Source organism: Ambystoma mexicanum, chromosome 3q, assembly GCF_040938575.1.
Source record: "Ambystoma mexicanum isolate Mex_15411 chromosome 3q, UKY_AmexF1_1, whole genome shotgun sequence".
NCBI classification, from domain to species: Eukaryota; Metazoa; Chordata; class Amphibia; order Caudata; family Ambystomatidae; genus Ambystoma; species Ambystoma mexicanum.
The window spans coordinates 1,040,085,909-1,040,106,703 of NC_090926.1; the positions used below are offsets into that span (position 1 = coordinate 1,040,085,909).

The window sequence follows — 20,795 nt, forward strand, 5'->3', positions numbered from 1 at the left end:
CAAAATCCAGCAAAGTTGCTGGGGGTCTCTACGGTTGAGGGACTTGGCACATTTCTGAGAATTCTCCCTAACAGCATGAATGGGAGAAACCTGCTAAAAAGGTGAGGCTTCTTGGACTGAAGAGTCAACCACTGGTAAGAACAACCCGACAAAGAAATCGTGCCAGAAGCCTGCTGCATCCTCCTATACCTTTGAATTGACCGGTAAAGCCCTGTTGCTGTGCTGAAACTCCTTTTTCTGCTTGACAAGAGAAGCTCCGGAAAGGAAGACTTCTTCCCTTGGGTTAGAGGGACCGAACTAACCCAGAAATTAACTTTGCTGGAAGACCTTCCCTAACTGGCTGTACTTCTGTGCTGCTGCAGGAAACGAGTGCCAGGGGTTGAGAAATCTGTAGTAGAGTGCAATGTCTGTAAGCCGGCCATAAGCTCCAGGAGTCTCCCCAGGACCCTCCAGAAGCAGGATGACCAGAGAAGGAGTGAAGGAAGCCCAACCGGTGTCCAAAATCCATGGTGGTGCTGTTTACTGAGCGCTGAAACCGTGAAGTGTCGCTGATTCGAAAAAGAACCAGTAGCTGCCGCGGACCTTTGAATTGCTGTGCAGGAGTCCTCCAGACATCCTCCCTCTTGTCCCCACGACTGAGGCCCAGGAACACAGGATCTGCATCAGTGCAACCAGACCGAAGCCAGATGGATCCTCCTCTTCTAACCAAAGGTACTGTTCCAACTTGGGGGTAGTTACCTCGGTCTGTAGCTTGCTCTTCTCAGTTGAGACTTGCAGTAGCTGCTTTTCTAGAGAAATGATTTCAGCTCTAACTTTCACAGGTGTAACAGTTTGTGGCCCTAAAGTGATTTTCTACAACAAACTCTCTAACTTTGTGCAAGAGTTTTTGCTATCTAAGAAGTGCCTCCGCTCCATAGACTGCTGTCCGGGCTCCCTGCAGACTCTTCTAGTCCACTGACTTTTATTCTTACTGTCCCTCATAGGTGATACATTGGTTTTTGACTAATATTGCTGGGAAAGGTTTTTATCTAGACTTCATTGGGATATTTAAAAGTGCTCACATGCTCTGACAACTAGTTTAACCTTTGTCCTTCCTTTAATCTTTCCTTTCCACAAACCTCAGAATTTACAAAGTACAAAAGTGATCTATAAATGCCAATACTGTCCTAGTTGGTGAATTCACCTGGGGGTGTAGGAGGTGTATGAATCATCTCTAAAGAGTATCCATTTGCTTTATGGTGATTCTGAGAAAGTAATTTGAAGTGTATTTGAATGCTGCATAGATTGCCCTTTTTAAAGAATGTTTGTTTAAAAACTATTGTTAAATAAATAAAACATTATTTTAACTACAAACCTTGAGTAGAAGTGTTACTAGTCTACTTGTATTGGTGGATTTCATTTCTACAGCGCTACAGCTCACATTTAACCCTCTTGGGATCAGTCTGGCTGCTCAATCACGCTACCAGCTTTTGTAGTACAGACCTATACAGAGGACAAGGGTTGTGTAGTCTCCCACTGGGTTACTACATCAATTCTTGCCTAACAGTTGTAATTTGTTGGACCCTTTTACTGCTGTGAAAGGTTTACCTAGATTTCATTAGAGGATTCAAACTGTCTTCATGTTATGAGAAAGTGTGTTGTAACCTTTCTATTTCCTTAGCCCTTACTTCCTGTAACCCAGAGTCTAAAAAGTGTATTGATGTTTAAGATAAATGTAACACTATCCTTGTTATTGAAGTCACTTCATGGTGTAGGAGAAATGTATTACCAAAGAGTATTCACCAACTTTGACTTTGTAAAGTGATTCACGTTTAACCCTCTTGATATAGGCCTGGCTGCTCAGTCACACTACCAACTTGTACAGACCTATACCAAAAGGTGTGTTACCTAATACCAAGCAGATAAGTCTTGTGTAGTCTCACAGTGTAACTGCACCAATTCTGACCCAACACCTGGACTTTTTTGATTTCTTCTCCTGAGTGAGTGTAACTTTTGTCACTCCCTCATTTTTTTACTGACTAGGATTTTTATTTTTACTGCTTTTGTGGATTATACTTTACTCTATCGGTTAACACAGGCATCTATTGACTTTGTACAAAGCCTATGTTCTATTTTTAGCCTAGTGCACACCTATTCTTCTCAAAGGATTTAATTGCTTTTGGAAAGGTAATGGGGTGCTGGGGAGAAAACCAACCCTGACATTGGGTTGTACTAACAAATGTAAAATCAACAGATGTCCACAATCTTGTGGAACTCTCCCGTCCACTGCAAACCCAATTTGTATTGTATAAACAAATATATAGATTATCGGTAAATTGTATTAGATTAAATAACATTCATACTCCAATTTTTGATAAAACAGATCAAATATTTTTACTTCATATAGTTTCTATATCATGGGTTCATATTACATCATATTTGATTTGCAATCCGTTCAAACAAGTGAACTAAAGTCATAAAACAAGCCATTCACTTTATAGCAAAAAACGTTTTTCTTATCTTCACATCTTAGACCATTTCATACTTTGAGTTTGATACAATCTCACAAGTGGCTAGCTCAAACAAGTCCACATTCGGTGATGTGTTCAATCCTTGTATACTTCTCTACGTGTTTCGGGGTGTGTGATCCCCCTTCTTCAGGAGGTGTCTACCAAATTCCTTATTTCCTTTTTCAAATCAATAATGAATAATTGATAATCATAATTTAGATTGCAAAGACAATTAATTTGTTTACGTAAGAATTACTGTCATGAGTCTATATTTTATAATCACCTGGGTATATCTCTCATGGGAATTCATTACAAGATTATCTTCCTCCTATCTGATTCTTATGTATGGACATTAAATTATCCCTAAAAAATGTTTTAAAAAAAAATCAGAAGTGCAAATGTAAAAACTCAACTACCCTTAGTAAAAGACAAAAGTTGTAATATATGTGCTCAATATTTACAGCTATCTCAAGTGTTCAGAAATGACAAGAGGGTTCTTGTCTTAGTTACCTGTATTATGTTAGGAGAGTAGGGTGGTCCTCAACCTTTTAACTGCCATGGATTTTCCCCCACAGTTGCAAGGCCTTTTTTGGTGATTTCGGTATTTCGCCATTCAATGCCTTCTAACGTTTTCTCCTTCATTAACCCCTTAAGTGCCAAGGACGAGCTATCTCGACTTGGCAACAGGGAGGTAATCCCAAGGAGATACCTCGTCCTAGGCACTTAAGGGGTTACTTTGTGTGGAAGGGCCCCTTTCCTTTTGCGTTGCGCTTGTAATTACAAATATCCATGATAAACGTAGAGCTACTCTTTATCCCACTTAAGTTGTGCTTAATATCAAGTTTTTTACCATTTAGTTCAAAACATTTTTTTGTCTTACCCAGAAGTGGCATCCAGGATTAGCAAACTAGGAGAGTGTGGCTCCTGTTGGAATAGTCTGATGGCTGTTATGGCAAAAGAAATCGTTCTACAGATTTAAATAAAAAGCTATCAATTCACTACTGATGACCCACATGTATCACAGCTGTTCACAAAGTGATCTGGCGTGAGGAACTATAATCCTCCTTTCCTCTAGAATCTTAACTCTTCTGTATTTCTTTTTGCCTTAATTGGATCCTGGGTGCATGCAGCGAAAACACGGTCCACAAAAATGGCTGCGTTTTTGTTTACATACTTCAACATGCAATCGCGTGATAACGTCATATTGTAGTTTCTTAACTTGCGTTAATATAAACTAAGCAGGACATCTATCCTGCATGGTGGAAGTTGTTAATTGCTATTCTATAATGGCCATAATAGGCTCCAATACTACAATACAATCAAATAATGGTTTCGAAAAATCACCATTGAGTCATTTAGCCTTATAGTGACATATCAGTTTAGATTCACATTCTTGAATAGAATATCAGTGAAAGGTCCATTTGTGTAAATGGTAAAGTTGCATCCCTGTAACTTCAACTCACGTACAGCATGTCGTCCTTCACTCTTCAAGTACTGTGGGGCTTGGGTTACACTTACCTGAGGTCATTTTCGGTTCTCCTTTCCGTTGGGAGTGCTGTTTGTTCAATTGAGAGTTGACCTCAACTCCACTGTGAAGGTCTTGCAACCTGTGTGCCTTAACTTTTCTTCTGAAGACTTTTGTTAGGCAGAGAATTGCATGCAGTACCCTCTGGGACTACTACATACAATTAGGACTACAGGTGTAAGCAAAACCAATCTTTGGTATAAGTCTGTACTACAGTTTTTGGTAGCGAGCTGATCAGCCATGCTTATCTCAAGAGGGAATGTGAGCAGTACAAGGATGTTAGACAGAGATCTTACAATCACAGTGGTTCAAGTAGACACTTACACTCAAGGTTTCTTGGTAAAACACTTATTAATTTAGTCCACAGTCATTTATAAAACATTTACTAGAAGGAGGCAACATAATAGTATACACAAATACACTTCAATACATTGCTGCACCAGCCATCTAACTTAACTCTTATTTTCTCCTGATACCTCTGCTCTATTCCTGGCCTCATTCCCTGCTGTCCCCTTGTCCTAATGTGACTCCAGCTTCCTTAGCTCCCTGTACCTCTCCACTCACCTTGGATACGTGGCACTGCTGTACTAACGCGCCTCCAGCTTCCACGGATCCGCGATCCATGGTTTCACTACTCTCCACTTCTAACTGTGGATCCATCTACCTACGCCTCATGCACTTTTACCATTCAGGTCAGCAGCCCAAATTTGCATCCTCACTATCCTGCCTCATGCACCTGGTCTCCTCTAACTACTGATTCGAGTGACTGCTCCATCGGTTCCTGCCAACCAACACTCATAACTGGACCCGTGACCTCTTCACAGCTGCCCAAAATCGCTACCTCTTTCCCCTGCCTCAGGCAGCTGGTCTCCTCCAACTACAGTTTTGAGTACCTGCTCCCTCTGTCTCTATTGGTTCCTGCCGGCCATCTCTCATCACTGGACCCAAGACCACCTTTGGCGCCATCCTGCACCTACTCTTGTTACTATCCTCTCCCCATCCTGCACTTTGGTCCTACATTGCCCGCTACCCCCTCTCTGAAACTATCACACTGGTCTCTACCCCTGATGCGATTTTCCACAACCCCTCTCCACCTCCCTCTCCCCTCCGCTCTCCACCCTTCCACCTTCTCCTTTCCCTCCTACTCTCCTCTTTCCTCCTAATGCCTAGTCCTCTTCACTTTCCTCACTCCTCCAGTCATTCTCCTTCCTTTTTTCACCGCCCTAACCTTCTTTACCCCCCCGACCCACCCCCTACTGCCAGACACTCTGCCCTCATGAACACTGCTCTCTGGAATGCCAGATCCATCTGTAATAAAATCACAGCTATCCTTGACTTATTCTTTCGCCTTAACCTTCACTTCCTCTGCCTAACTGAAACCTGGATTCCCCCTCATAACACCTCTGTCCCCGCCTCCTTAATGACCTCCTCTTCCTCCATCATTCACACCCCCCACCCATCTGACCTTGGTGGAGGCGTTGGTCTCTTCTACCACCCCAAATACATCTCCTCCTCTTCCTCTCCAACTCTCCTTTCTTTCCCTTCCTTTGAATTCCTCTACAAGTCCTTCTCCTCTCCCCACCCTATTTCTTTCCTGATCATCTATCATCCCCCTGGCCCCCTCTCTTCCTTCCATGAAGACCTTGATCATCTCCTCTCACTTCTCTCCCTCCGCCTCCCCTCTAACAGTACCTGGCGACTTTCATATTCATCTTTCTTCCTTCCCTTCAACCTTCTCCCCTCTTCTCCATCCTTGACTCCTACCTCCTCTCCCCCCTTCCTTCATGCCCTACTCACTCCTCTGGCTCCACTCTTGACCTCATCTTCAATTCTTCCTATCCCTCTTCCCCTGTCTCTTCTCGTCCTGTTTATCTCTCAGACCATGCCTTACTCCCATTCTCCCTTTCTCCTCTCTCACACTCCCCTACTGCTAATCCCTCCCCTCCAATCTACTCACGTCGTGACTATGAGACGTCGTGACTATAAGATTTCGATGCTACCTTCTTTTTCGACACCTGCTTTTCTTTACCTTCTCTCCAAGACTTTGCTCTATTCTCTGCTGATGCTCTATCCTCCCTTTGCTCCTCTATCTCCTCTGCCCTTGATCAACTTCACCCTCTTTCTCTTCCGGCCTACCTGGAAACCTTCTCAAACCTGGCTTACTTCCCATCTCCTCTCTATGCGGCGCCTTCTCCTACGGTTGGAAAGGCTCTGGATCAAAACCCCTTTGCTTGTTAATCAAACCTCCTACTTCTCTTACCATGCACTATACAACTCTTGTCTTGCAGCGGCCAAATCCTCCTACTACTCTAACCTTCTCCAGTCTCAAGCCTCCCACCCTCGTCGGATATTTCAAACTCTCTCTCGTCTTCTCTCTCTTACTCCTGATCCCTCATCCAATTCCACACTTTCTCCTTCTGACTTTGCCAACTTCTTCTCCTCCAAAATCCTCACCCTCTGGCAAAAAATCAACTCCTTCTGACTCCCCCTCCCCTCTCTCCTCCTTCATGTCCATCTTCTCACCTGTTTCCCCTTCTGAAGTCTCCTCCCTTCTATCCAAAGCCCACCCCACGTCCGCCCCTTCTGACCCTCTCCCCTCTGTTCTTATCCCTAAGATCTACCCTCTTCTTATCCAGTACCTTACCACTTTATTCAACTCCTGCCTCTCCTCATCAACCTTTCTCACTGCTTTCAAACATGCAACAATTATTCCTATTCTAAAGAAACCCTCTGCCGATCCACTTCTCACTGCTAACTACAGACCTATCTCTCTTCTACCTTTCCTTTCTTAGCTTCTTGAGCGCCTGGCCTACTCTCAGCTCTCATTCTTTGTCACTACGTCCGCTCTCCTTCCTCCCTTCCAATCTGGCTTCCGTCCCAAACATTCCACAGAAACTGCTCTCACCTCTATCCTTAACTCCCTCCTCTCTGCTCGACATGCCAAGCAATCCTCTATCCTTATTCTCCTGATCTCCCTGCAGCTTTCGACACTGTCAATCATCCACTTCTGCTCCACGCTCTTTCCTCCTTTTTGGTTTTAAAGGCCCCGTTCTAAAATGGCTATCCTCTTACCTCTCCTCCCGTTCCTTCGCTGTATCATGGGGAGGCCAGACCTCTTCCTCCTTCCCTCTTATCTACAGTGTTCCTCAAGGTTCTGTACTTGGTCCTTTCCTCATAAGCACTAAAAGAAACACCTTTAATGATAGAATATCTAAGACTAAATCAGATACCAAGGAGCTATTCTCCATCCTCCGTGAAATGGAATCACCCATACCCCCGACTGATAACATTCCTAAAAATAAGCTTTGGTGCACTAATATACAAAATGCCCTGGCGGGTAAAATTAGCTTGCTCCAAACCAAAATTGCCAATGCCAACGGAGCCTAAACCTCAGCCACAGCTTCCTCCAAACCAGCCTAACACCCCTCACCCATTTAGCTTCAGACAAATATATCTATAATAGAGACAGAAAAAATCATACTATCTCTAAAGCCATCCAACTGCAAAGGAGATAATTGCCCTGCCCAAATTATAAAAGATGCAGCTAGAGACCTAGCCCCCTTCCATCTCTAAACTCATCAATGCATCCTTTAAATCTAACCTAGTGCCCAATAATCTAAAACAATCTTTGGTGCTTCCCTTGCTAAAAAAACAAACACTTGACCCCGCAATACCGACAAATTACAGACCCATCACCACCGTCCCATTTCTGCTTAAAATTATTGACAGGGTAGCTTACCTGCAAATTCAGGACTACTTAGAAACTAACAATTTACTAGGCTCACGTCAATCTGGCTTCTGTCCCCTTCATGGTACTGAAACAGCCCTGATTGACCTTAATACCCAAATTGACGAGTTGAAGGAGAATGGCAAATCAGCTATGCTACTCCTCCTTGACCTATCGGCGGCCTTTGACTTGGTAGATCACGCAGTCTTATGCAATCACCTCAGTTCCGCCGCTCATTTTTCAAGTGATGCCATAACCTGGGTACAATCCTTCCTTGCTAACCGGACAATGAGTCTTCTCCCCCCTAGCAGCCGCTGATCCCACACAAGTTTCATGCGGTGTCCCTCAAGGATCATGTGTATCTCCGATGTATAACATCTTTACTAAGTCTTTGTTTGACAAGTTGGACAGACTGGGTGTCATCTACACTAATTACGCAGATGACACTCAGATCCTTATCCCCCTTTCAAGCAACTTCTTGGAAGACACGGCCTTAGTAAATAAGATATATCTCCTCATTCAGGCATGGATGGCATCTCACGGCCTCTGCCTGAATGACGACAAAACTGAGTTACTGATCCTCGGCTCAGAGTTGGCCATCAAAAAACTTGACCCAAACTATGCCTCATTCAACATCGACAATAATGTCATCAGTGATGCCTGCAGTCAAAACCCTTGGGGTCTATCTCGACTCAGCGCTCACATTCAAGAAACAAACTAACTCACTAGCATCCTCCACTGCATATACTTGTAAATTGATCCGAGCATGTAGACCATTTCTAACTGAGATTAGCTGCATTACACTAGCTAATGCACTCATCATATCCAAGTTGGATTACTGCAATGCTCTATATGCAGTATCTAACAAGTATATCCTTGATAAACTCCAAACTCTCCAAAATAACGCTATTAGAGTAGCTTTAAATATTCCTAACAGAGCTCATATCTCCACCTCTAGGAAAAATATCCACTGGCTAAAAATCAAAGACAGAATTGCCCTCAAAACCCTCTCCCTTACCTCTAAATGTCTTAACAACATAGCTCCCCCTACCTGGTAAACAGAGAATCTCAAACCATCCCACTAGATCAACTAATGCCTATACTTTAGTGGTGCCCAGATACAAAAAGAGCACAGCTGGCGGCTCCAGTTTTCCAGTCATAGCTGCGCAAACTTGGAACAGACTCCCTCTGGACCTCAGAATGGACCAACCCTACCCTACCCTAGCTTCAGGCGGAAAGTCCTCACCTGGTTACGTTCCAATGACACTTAGCTCGACCTCTCCCATTGCCACCTTCTCTAGAGACCCTTTGATGATTGTAACTAGATTAATTGGTTTCTGGTCAACTAGCCTTAACTGTATTTCCGCATTTGCTTGTACATGCACCTTTGTTATTAATGTTAACTGTATAACTGTATTTTTCTGTAACCAAGTTCTCAAGTATTCTTGTATTGTCTGCGCCCAGCTACCCTTTGGGTTTGGTTTCGCGCTATACCAAATAAACAAACACCTCCCTCATTGCCCCAGTTATCTCCTCGTTTGGCATCTCCCATCATTTCTATGCTCACGATACTCAACTCTTCCTCTTTCTCCTCCTTCTCAACTGACCTTAAGCTCTCCTCCTGCCTCACTGCTATCGAGAACTGGATGTCCTCCTGCTTTCTCTCTCTTAATACCGATAAAACCAAAGTCCTTTTCTTCCCCTCTAATTCTCTTCCCCCTTTCATTCACTTTCCTCCCTCCAATCTCCCTATCTCTCCCATGCCCGTAATTTAGGCGTTCTCTTTGACTCCCCTCTCACCTTCTCGCAACACATTTCATCAATCCATCAAAACCAAATAGTTTGATTAAATTAGGCTCCCGTGAAATAGGAGCAAACTGGCATTTCAGTCACTTTAAATAGGAGTAAAAGGCGCAAGTTAATAAAGATCACAAATACTTTCTTAGCCAATGCAAATAGTTTCAGTTCACTAGAGGACTCAATTCAGTTCAATAGGCCTAGGCCAAAGTCAATGGGCTAGTGTCTTGGATAGGAAAGAGCAGCTCTTGTAGTAAACGGTAAAGTCTGTGCCACAGTTCTCAGAAGTAGTTTGTATGAAAAAGAATCATATGTTGGGTCACAAGCCGACTAGGCCTGCAAGTTGGGAAAGTTTCACAAACTTTCACCGCAAGAGTTAAGTTCTCTCAATCACGTTGGCACAGTACCTTAATATGAAGAAAATATGCAGCTGAAGACGTTGGTCCCTGGCAGTTCCTTCAGATCTCACGGTTCCTGAGCCTCAGTCGTAGGGACAAGAGGGAGGATGTCGGGAGTCTCCTGCACTCCACGGGGACTGGTCAAACAAGATGGCAAAATGGAAGATCTTCGGTTTGAGTAGCTGTCGTCAAGCACACAAGCTAGTGTCCTTCCTCCTGGTTAAACCTAACCAGCTCCGAGAATGGTATCCAGGTGGCTTATGAGTTGATTGGTCCCACCAACTCAAAGGAAGAAGTCGTCCTTGAAGGGGCTTCTCTGTCGAGATGAACTTGGCAACTCGGACCTGCAGCAGGGCTTCATCGGGCAAACCAAAGGTCGAGGAGTTGCAGCAGCTGTCCTCTTCCAGCTAGCCTTCGGTTCTTTCGTTCCAGTGGTCGTCTCTGCTTTCCAGTCCAAGAGACTCGCCCTTTAAACAGTTTTCTCCCTTTCATTCCAGCCTAGCTGTCACTCATCCAGCAGGGTGGCTCTCCTTGCCGGACAGTCAGCCAGCCAATCACACCAGAGGCATTTGGGTCTCCTAGGAGACTAAGCACAGGGAGTTTCGGGCACCTCCCTCACTTCCTGCCCACCCCAGACACTCAGGTGCCAGAGGTGGTCTTCAGTCCTGAAGCCCGCCAAAGGCGTACGAACAAAGGGACCAAACCTGGTTTGGCGCGCACAGACCAACTCTAGAAGGACCTTTCCAAAATAAGTGTGAAAAAAGACGACCAGGACCTGTTTAAACAAAGGGGTTTAAGGCGTCATCTTGAAAAACATGGCTCCCGCAACTTTTAGCTACCGGTGTTTGCGGTTGGGGAAAAATCATAATAGTTCGTTGTACAACCACTGCCACCAGCCATTTCGATAGGCAAGGGTAGCATTTGACTGCTACATGAGTTTCTAGACACAGCGGATACTAGGTAACCCCTCCAGCACTCTATAGGAAGATAGTGTGTGCTGGGTCTATGAATTTAAAAAGACTAGTAAAGTCAATTTAAACCTTACATTCTCTGGGAAACAGTAGTTTATCCCAAAGAAGGTATTTAAACCTTTTGGAAGTCTAGAAAGACATCCCTGTGTCACTGCACTGAGGGTGCTGTGTAACACACATGAAAAGCTGATGCCTATGGAGTTACCTTAAAACTCCATAATCAAAGAACACAACAGTAAAACGCACATCAAAATACATGAGTGGGGGGAAAAAGGGCGCTCACTCTTTCCAGGTAAAAAAATCAAGTCTTCAAAATCCAGCAAAGTTGCTGGGGGTCTCAAGATGAAGGGAATTAGCACATTTATGAGAATTCTCCCGAACACCTTTCATCAGAACTTGTGCTGTCCATTCGACTGTGGCTTTGCTGATTTCTCAAAGGTCCATCTTCTTGATCTTACTGGCTTTGGCATGTTGGTGTCTCCATAATCTTTAATTGTAAACACTTTTTTAGTTCGGAAACAGCCTGCCTAAATCCCTCTGCGAGACTGTACATGGTTACTTAACATTTGCTAGCTGTGTTCTGTTTAACCTCTCTGCTTCCCCTTAAACTGAATTTTGCAAAGGTGAAACATATAAATGCTTTTACTTGCCTTAACGTAAGTCACTCTGTGTGCTGGATATAAAAAGTATATGAAAAGTTACTCATCTGCATTATTGTTCCTTTTATAATCGCAGTCCACTTATTGAATTTTATTGCTAGTTACTACAAATAAGTACCTGTGAGTATATATAAATAATTATTTTTAATATAACTTTGTGTGTAAGTGTTTCCTTGGATCTCTGTATGAACTGGGTTCTTTGTACTGCTCTACTGCTCGCATAACTCCATCCTAAGATCAGCCTGGCTGCTCAGCCACTCAACCAACTTGTGCAGTACAGGCCTATATTAAGCAAGAAAGGGGATGCATTGTATACCCTCCCACCCGCCCCCATCAGCCATCCACATAAGATGGGACGTGCTGGCTCACTTAAATCCATGTAAAGAGGATGTGAATCCCACTTTACTTCTTGGGGAGAGTAGTTCACCCAAGAAATAATAAAAGCATTTAAAGGAAGCCACTGCATCTAAGTCCAAAGTTATAGGAAACTGTAACTCCAATCACACACTATGGAGAGACATAAAAAGGTCTCCATAAAAAAAGGAAACGACTAGATGAGAGGGGAGAAAGATTACCACTCACCTAGGGACAAGGTAAAATAATTACCAAGTCCAAGCAAAAAGTCCTGGGGTTGACAAAGGTGAGGAAGATTGTTCATAATTATGAAAATCGTACCTAACAGGGTGCATTACGTCTAGAAAGGGTTACAGTTTAGCAGAGTGCTGCACATCATGAGGTTTCCTTAAGGGGAGACCGCACTCTAAAGGTTGCTGCTTGCGGCATGCCCATGCCACATGACTTGGGTGTAGTGGGGTAACGCATGGAATTCTCCACACACCACATCTTACACCAGCGTCACTTAACAGATGGCGGCACCTGGCCCCCTGTCAACTTCACCCTTCACCATGAGGGTCAGGTAGGAGACTTTGTCAGAGTACTCTCCAATTTCCAAGCATTCTCTTATTAATTTGAAAACTGGACATTATATAAACTGGTAATTTATGTGCTGATTGAGTCTGCAACAAATCTGAACATTTTGCTAACGAGGCTGAAAATAAATGGTAAAGATGCACTGATTGAGTTCAAATATACATGCTTAAAAAGCAGACGAGAATAACAATTAGTCACAAAATGTTGGGTGCCTTACAGTGACACATCAACTTAGATTCACATTATTTAAATAGAATATCAGTGAAAGGTCCAGTTGTGAAAATGGAAATGTTGCATCCCTGTAACTTCGACTCACGTACAGCATGTCATCCTCCATGGTGAACATTTAGTCATTACTCGTCACTCTAGAACCTAAAAAAACGCCATGCCAGGTGAAGCATTAGTTTAATCTACTCATTGGTAATTGCTCTGTTAGAAGTATATATTGTAATGTACTGAACTATCCCAGTACATTAATTTTACGTGATCTGGAGAACTGTAATTACAAGCATGTAGGTAGCTCTGTTTCTAATTTTGTTCTGCTTCATAATGAACCCAGGTCCATGGGATATTATTGAACAAGAACTGAATCCGACACAACCATTCACATATTTTTCTAATTTTGTGCTCTTAAAATGAAAACTATCTTGTTCATTATGCAGCATCATTTTTCCCCCCATGGTACAGTATTTACTCTGTAAGCCATTAAATTACTTTACCTGAAACTGCTGAATGGTTCCCTGTTGTCCCCCTCCTCCTTGTCCCTTGGAGTTTTGCACTCATTGATTGTGGTGCTGCTCACGAAACGCCTTTTTTAAAAAGTTGTCTGGCCTACTTGACATTTAGATTTTTTAATTCACTTGACGCTTTCCAAAACTCTACAGGACCATCCACCATTCTTAAATTGAGTTTTCTTTTTAAATGTCATCTACTTGCATGGTCCTTTTCCATACATCTTGATCCATCCCTAGATCGTTTCCTAACACTAACATATCTAAAATGTTTTCGTATTATGTTTATGGTTTCCTGAATGCCTGTGTGCTTTTATACTTCTACAAACCAATGTCGAACATCCCATTGTTCGCTTTGACCACTCTGTTTATTTCTTAATGTATGCCTTTAAACCTTTGTATCCTACAACATGTTTGTCCTATTTTGCTTTATTCATGTGTGTTTTACTTGTTTATCCCATATTAGAATTCCAGATTCCAGGAAGAATTCCGATGCTTCATTCTATAAAAGCTCAAGCAGCTTGTCAAGCAGACCGGTCATTGTGGCAGACCCTGCAAAAAAGATCATGAATGGCTCTCACTCCTCACCTGTGATCGGAAGGGTGAGTGAAGCTCTATTGTCAAGCACTGAAGAGGGAAGAGCCTGGCAACCTTGGAATGTCTTATGATGCAAGATGTATACCTTCCCTTGAAAGGCAGCTCATGTAGGTAGAATCCACCAGTAGAGCTCGCTGCAGACCACCTTTGAGCTACCAATAGTGCATTATCTGGTTACAACTTACAGAAGGTGTCCTGCAAGCTCATTAGAGTGTGAAGTCCTGTTGGAAAGTGTCTTAAGACTGGAGTATGTCATTTCAGAATTTAAATATTAGTGCCAAAAGGAACCAATTCTAAAAAATGGTCAACTGCCCAAATTCCCTTAAAAAATAATTTCTATGTGTTGCAATTAGAGTATTATGACGACAAAGTGGTGTCCATGCATTGGGGACTCAGAAACCTACTAAGAGGCCATGGTTTATTTATTTTTTTAAACCTTTATTTATTTGACTTGACAACACACGGGCAAATAGAGATGGTCACAGTGTGAATTCAAAATAATGTAGGGGAACCAGGGTTGAATAAAACACAGTTCACAGGGCGGCGTTATCGGGGGGAGGGATGTGGGGGTGGATTCAGTATCAGAGTTCAGGGTTAAGGTGGACATATAACTTCGGAACAGCCGCCAAATGTCCCTCTGTCTTGAGTGTGGATGTTGCAATGCACCCCAGGCCTCTTCGGTGTTGAGCGCCCGCGTGACTGATCTGAGCCACTGTGCATATGTGTGAGCATTAGGGCGAAGCGAACACATCAGTATGCAGCGTACAGCCAGTAACATGCAGAGTCCAGCTAGCTTCTTAGAATCGCGTCCCAACTGGGGAAAGTCATGGAATAGGCAGCGTTTTGGGGAAGGCTCTATAATGTGGTCCAGTATTGTTGACAATGTGAAGCATATTTCGGTCCAGTATTGTCAAGCGTGGGCAACGCCAGAGCATGTGGATGTAGGAAGCCTGATTGGCGCCGCAGCTGGGAGGAAGTTTGTGAAACATGTGATGTAGTCTACTTGGCGTGTGATGGTATCTGTGCAACACCTTAAATTGTATCAATTTAAACCTGGAGTTATAGGACACATCATGGGTGCGGGCGCACATTCGGGACCAACATTCATCGGAGATCTCCACTCCGAGATCCTCCTCCCACCTAAGTCTCAGTTTAGTGAAAGAGGGGACAGCTCTAGTTTGTAATAGAGAATAAAGCCTTGATACTTTCCCTCTGAAGGAGTCTCAGGAGCACAGCTCAGCAATTATGGGTTCGTCAGGTGGCAGTGTAGGGAAGTTGGGGTATCTGGCTTTGAGATTCTTCCGGAGCGAGGAGTATTGTAGCCATGCCGAGGGCTTCCGTTTAAGTGAGAGAGGGAGGTCTGCCCACTCAAGGAAGTTGCCCTGTTCATAGGCATCTCGAGTGTCAAAAAGCCTGCATCAGCCCCGCGAGATACAATGGATTGCGGGACATGTGGAATATCAGGGAAGAAGTTCCAGAGTGAGAGGTCCCCATGGAATGGGTGAGGTGTGTTGACCATTGTCCATTCTTGGCCAGTGCCAAGGAAGTGCTAGCCACGGGGTCTGATGAGTCGGGGTCAGTCGGGCCAGGTTTAAGGATAAGGGAACCAATTACATGGTCCCTAACCGCTAGTTTCTCCAGTCGGACATGTGGGGGGGGTGGGGGGTATCTATGGTGATGAACCAATGGGAAGCAAATTGAGCTTGGGCTACAATCCAATACCTAATGAAATCAGGGGCACCAAACCCACCCAGTTCCTTAGGAGTGGTCAGTGTTGCTAACTTGAGTCGAACTGCCCCAGAATGCCACAGGAAGGTGTTGGTTATTTGGCATAGCGACTTAAAGAAGTCATCTCCTGGCCACAAAGGGAGATTGGTGAATCGGTAAAGATGTTGAGGCAGTACCACCATTTTAAGTATTCCGATCCTGCCCGCTAGGGAAATGGGAAGTCTAGTCCAGCTAGCAGTTTTAGTGGCCAGGTTTGTGAGGTAATTCTGGTAGTTGTCCTCCTGCAACTTTGCTGTATGATGTGAAACTGTCACCCCCAGGTAAGTGATGTTGGATTGGGACCATGTGAATCCCTCTGGATCGGAGGGGGTTGTGTAGAATCTGTGAGTGGAAATAATGTAGATTTAGAACAGTTTACCTTCAGCCCAGATGTGTCCAAATAGGGTCACATCTCTCAGGATCGGGGCAAGATTAGTTTCTGGGGAGCGGATGTAAAGGAGTGCATCATCTGCATACAAGGAGACCATATCGAATTGGCCCGCCGTGCGCAAGCCTCTGTGAGAGTGTGACTGGCGCATCATGTCAGCAAAGGGTTCCATAGCTATGGCGAATATTAGTGGGGAAAACGGGCATCCCTGTCGTGTACCTCTGGCTATCTGAAAGGGGGTAGAGCACCTGTCCTCAGTGCGGACCCTGGCTGTCGGGCCGGTGTATGACCCAAGCTCGGAAGTTGGGGCCGAACTTGCATTTCTCGAGGACTCGCCACAAATACTCCCATGACACCGAGTCGAATGCCTTCTGCATATCTAAGGCGGCTGCCACTGCCTGTGTCTTCGGGTTAATCCTACGAATTATATTGAAGAGTCTTCGTAGGTTCAGGGATATGGACCTGCCTGGGACAAATCCCGCCTGATCAGGCTGAATGATGTGGGGCATGAACCAAAGCGAGGCGGTTGGCAAGTAGTTTGGCATATATTTTGACATTGCAGTTAATTAGCGAGAGAGGGCGGTATGAGCCGCATTGGGTAGGGGTTTTGCCGGGTTGAAGGAGGACTGTTATCATTGACTCCCGGAGTGAGGGGGTGGGGGGTTATGCCCCTCTCACATGCCTCCTCCCATATGCCTCCTCCCATAGGGCCAGTAGATGTGGAACCAGGATAGATTTGTATTGTTTATAGAAGTCCATGGGGAGGCCATTCGGACCAGGGGCTTTGTCCGAGACCAATGATTCAGTGGCTTCCGTGAGTTCCTCAGGAGTGAAAGGCCTCTCTAGGGTAATGCTAGCGTCAGCGGAGAGGACCGAAAGAGGGAGGTTCTCTAAATAGGAGTCGATCTCTAATGTCTGGGGGCCATCGACTTCCGAGTACAGGGAGGTATAGAATGATAGAAATTCAGAATTGATGTCTTCCGGTGAGGTAGCAAGTGTTCCATCAGATCTCTCTATCGCCGGTATGTTGGGGGCTCCAAATTATCGGCGTATCAACCTGGCTAGCAGGCGGCTTGGCCTCTCTCCATCACCATATTTCCTAACTGATTGGGGGCTATCTAGGAATTTAACCTCTCGCTCCGCTAGGTTGCGGAACGTGTCTAGTTCTGCCCCTAGTAAGGCTAGTGTTTCAGGGGAATGATCCAGGGCATATTGTGTCTCTAGATTGGTTAGGGTCGATTAGCTACTAGTAATATCTGTGCAGATTCCCTTCAGAATACCGCTCTCTTTGGAGATGGCAACCCCCCTAGTATAGGCCTTAAAGGATTCCCAGAGGGTGGCTTGTGATGACACAGAATCCGTATTAATCTCAAAGAATTCTTTGATGGAGGATTCTAGTTCAGAGGTGAAAACCTGATCTAGGAGGGCGTGAGGTCTCATTCTCCACTGTCTTATTTTGTCGTAGTCACAACCCCAATTCAATTAAATCGGTACCGGTGAATGGTCCGATAAAGTTCTAGGGAGGATCACCAGATGGGACAGGCACCTGACCAATATGTCTGATATGAGCCATCTATCTATCCTAGAGTGTGAGTCGTGCACTGAGGAATAGTAGGAGTATGTGCAAGAGTCTGGGTACATAAGATGCCAGGCATCCACCACTGCCAGTCGAGAGAGCATTGTCAGAATGGTATAGGCTGCCCTGGATAGCTGGCGGGGTCTAGAGCCTGATCTGTCCAAGTTGACGTCTAGTATCGTGTTAAAATCGCCTCCCCATATGATCGAGACAAGTGGGTAACTTTCCAGGACAGAGGCCAGGTGCAGGTAAAAGTCGGGTTCATCAATATTCGGGTCATATACGTTCAAGATGGCTACCTCTGCCTAGCTGCCTATGATTAATACATACCTCCCTAGCGGGTCTATCTGTGAGTGGGAGCATGAGAACTTAAGGTTCCTGTGTATCAGAGTGAGGACACCATGGCTTTGGGTGGAGTAATTAGTGTAATACCTCTGGGGTTCCCATTGTTTAGCACATTTTTCGCATTGTTCAGATCGGGCGTGAGTAAGCATAAGATTGTAGCCCCATGGCGCTCAGCATGAAGCTGTATCTGCTGCATCTTTCTGTGGTTATCCAGCCCCCTCACATTCCAGCTTATGAAGGTTAAGGTACTATCCGCCATTCGTGTGGGGATGTTGGTTGGATTTTAGTCTAAGGGCTAGCAGTAGCCACTGCCAATCCAGCTTGGGTGGGCATGTCGCCCTGTCCGTGTGCCTGTGATATGATACTGTAGTATGTGTGACATCTCTGGTGGTCGTCAAGACTTTTTTAACTTAACGCCCCAACCCCTCCCTCCCCCAAACAGAGGAATGATACCCCAACAAAACCCTAAAACCTGGCAGAACCATAACAATAATAAACTCTTCAGCATCAACGCCTGAGGGCCTGATAGTTGGCCTGGCGGTGATGCAACGGACAGGGGGGAATATATGGAGATTTTCAATACCAGTCAATTGACCATAGTGATTAGCGTGGGTAACATAATCGGATCAACAGTTCAGGAGGAAGGCAAACTCAGATTGTTAGCGGACTTCGGTGGATCATAGCCTCAACTGTAATTAAGGCGACATTGGACCCGTTCCCAGGCACAGGCATGGGGTGTGATGATCAGGCCATGTTAGTATCGTCACACAGTTGGGGCTCAGCCTGGGAAATGTTCGTCGATGAATTTTGCGTCCTCCTCAGGGATCGTAAAGAAAAATGTCTGATTCATGTGTTCGATTCTGAGTTTGGCGGGAAATAGCATGGAGTATTTAACCCCTTGATATCAGAGCCTTCTTTTTACTGCTACAAAGGTTTTGCGCTCCTGCTGCACTGCCACAGAGAAATCAGGGTAAAGATGGATCCTTGCAGCGCCCAGACGCAGCTCCTCCTTGATTCTAGCTGCTCTCAGGAGAGCATCACGGTCCCGGAAGTTTAAGATTCTGGCTATAATGAGACGTGGAGGAGCGCCAGGCTTTGGTTTAGCTGTTAAGGAACGGTGGGCTCCTTCTACCGCAAACTGTGGGGACACTTTCGGAGAGTCTAAGAGTGTCACCAACATGTGTTCCACAAAGTCTTCTATTGGCTCGTGTATATTGTCCTCGGGCACCCCGATAATGCGCAGATTATTGCGCCTCGAGCGGGATTCTAAATCATCGTTCTTTTTCTCAACCTCCAACATACGAGTGGAAAGGGAGGATACCATGGCCCGTAAGGAACCCAGTTCGTCCTCAGTGGCTCCCACTCTGGTTTCTATCCCGGCCACTCGTCCATCAGTCTTCTCGATGTGTGCCTTTATAGATGAGATGGTGCCAGTCATATCATCAAGCTTTGAGTGTAAAGTGGTAAACCCCTCGCGAATATATTCTAGCATCTTCTGCGAGTCATCCGGGGCCGGCGAGGACAATGTTGCAGGTATCTCATCTATCGTTTCGGCCGCTGGCTTAGCTGGGGTCTTTGCAAACATATTTAGGGAACTTTGTTTCTTACCCGTACCCTTGTTCATGCTGTCAGTGAGGGGAGTCTCCGGTAACGCGGGGCGGTGTGGGTGGCTAAAGGCGACAGTTATTGCACCTCCGGGTGTCACAGGGTAACTTAGGCCACCCGGTGTATTATGTCCTTAGTTCTTCCTGGGGATCTGTTACTTCCCTGTGCCCGTTCCCCTAGACCTGATGTCGATGAGGAGGGGTCCCGGGGCCACGGACAGGTGTGGGTGGCCCAAGCCGACAGTTATTGTCCCTTCGAGTAAAGCAGGATAGCCAATACCACCCTGGACGGTCAGTCATGGGGGGGCAACGCTGAAATCACTATATATCCCTGGATCCTCCAGTGGTTTTAGGGATACTGTAGGAGAGGGTGTGCCCGTGCGCCACCATCCAGGACTTCGGTGTCTATTATAGGGACCGGCAATCTCTGTCCAGCTGTGCGCAGGATAGGTGGCCTCCAAGCGTTGGGGTTGTTAGTGGAGCACGAGCTAAAATGGACTCATAGGTTGCTGGGATTGAGGGCACCATTCAATGTATTCCGAGAGTTCCCGGCACCTCCATGGGCTGAGGTGTTCAAGGGGGGAGTCTGAGCGTGCCCTCAGGAGGCAGTCTGCCCCCCAGTGCTGGCAGGTGATGAGTAGCGGGGGGGGGGGGGTAGAAGGCCTCAGCCGCAACAGACCGTTTCCAGCTGCAAGTGTTACAGCACCATTAGTAATTGCTGTATGAGGCCAAGGCCTCTCACCACAGTGAGAGGGCGGCAGCTATGGGCCCCCCCATGAGGATCGGGTCCCGCACCCCCCCATCCCCCCAGCCTCCTTTCGTGTCCGTGGCCACACTCCGTCAGGGGACACAGTGATGAGCGGAAGGCGGGAGCGGCACAACCCTGACGCGCCGAGGTCCTTCACAGCGTTGCAGGCCAACACCACTCCAAGGACCCCCGGCCACCAGCAAGGGGAGCAGGGTCAGGATGCGGGGACCTGGGGGGTCCGCGGCAGTCCGGGTGCTCCAGTAGTAGGCCAACGGGGCAGCACCAATTAGGGAGGCGCCGCAGAGCACCGTCAGCAGGCTCAATGCAGCGCAGGGCTGGGGAGCCCCTCCGCCATGCAGGCCGCCGTGCCGCGGTGCAGGGCAGAACCAGGAGGCTGCGCAAACCGGAGCCGCAATGCGGGGAGAGCCGCCGGGTTCCCCCGCTGATGTTATCCGCTCTGTATATCAGCCGCCGGTGGTCGTCAGCGCCCGTGGCTTCGTAGGATCAGGCACCAAATATGAACTCGGTCCGCCGAGTGGTGTT

At 45.9% G+C, this 20,795-nt stretch overlaps 1 protein-coding gene across 5 annotated transcripts in view; it reads left to right on the forward strand.

Annotated features, from left to right (window-relative positions):
* Nucleotides 1–20,795, forward strand: part of USP36 (ubiquitin specific peptidase 36) — a 1,150,746-nt gene that overhangs the window by 565,359 nt on the left and 564,592 nt on the right. For all 5 annotated transcript variants that reach the window (XR_011305183.1, XM_069655231.1, XM_069655233.1 and 2 more), the window contains exon 12: nt 13,694–13,829. Coding sequence is in view for 4 of the 5 variants with exons in the window: in XM_069655231.1 (XP_069511332.1) it covers nt 13,694–13,829 (136 nt within the window). In the remaining variant the exon portion in view is untranslated. The remainder of the gene's footprint in view (nt 1–13,693; nt 13,830–20,795) is intronic.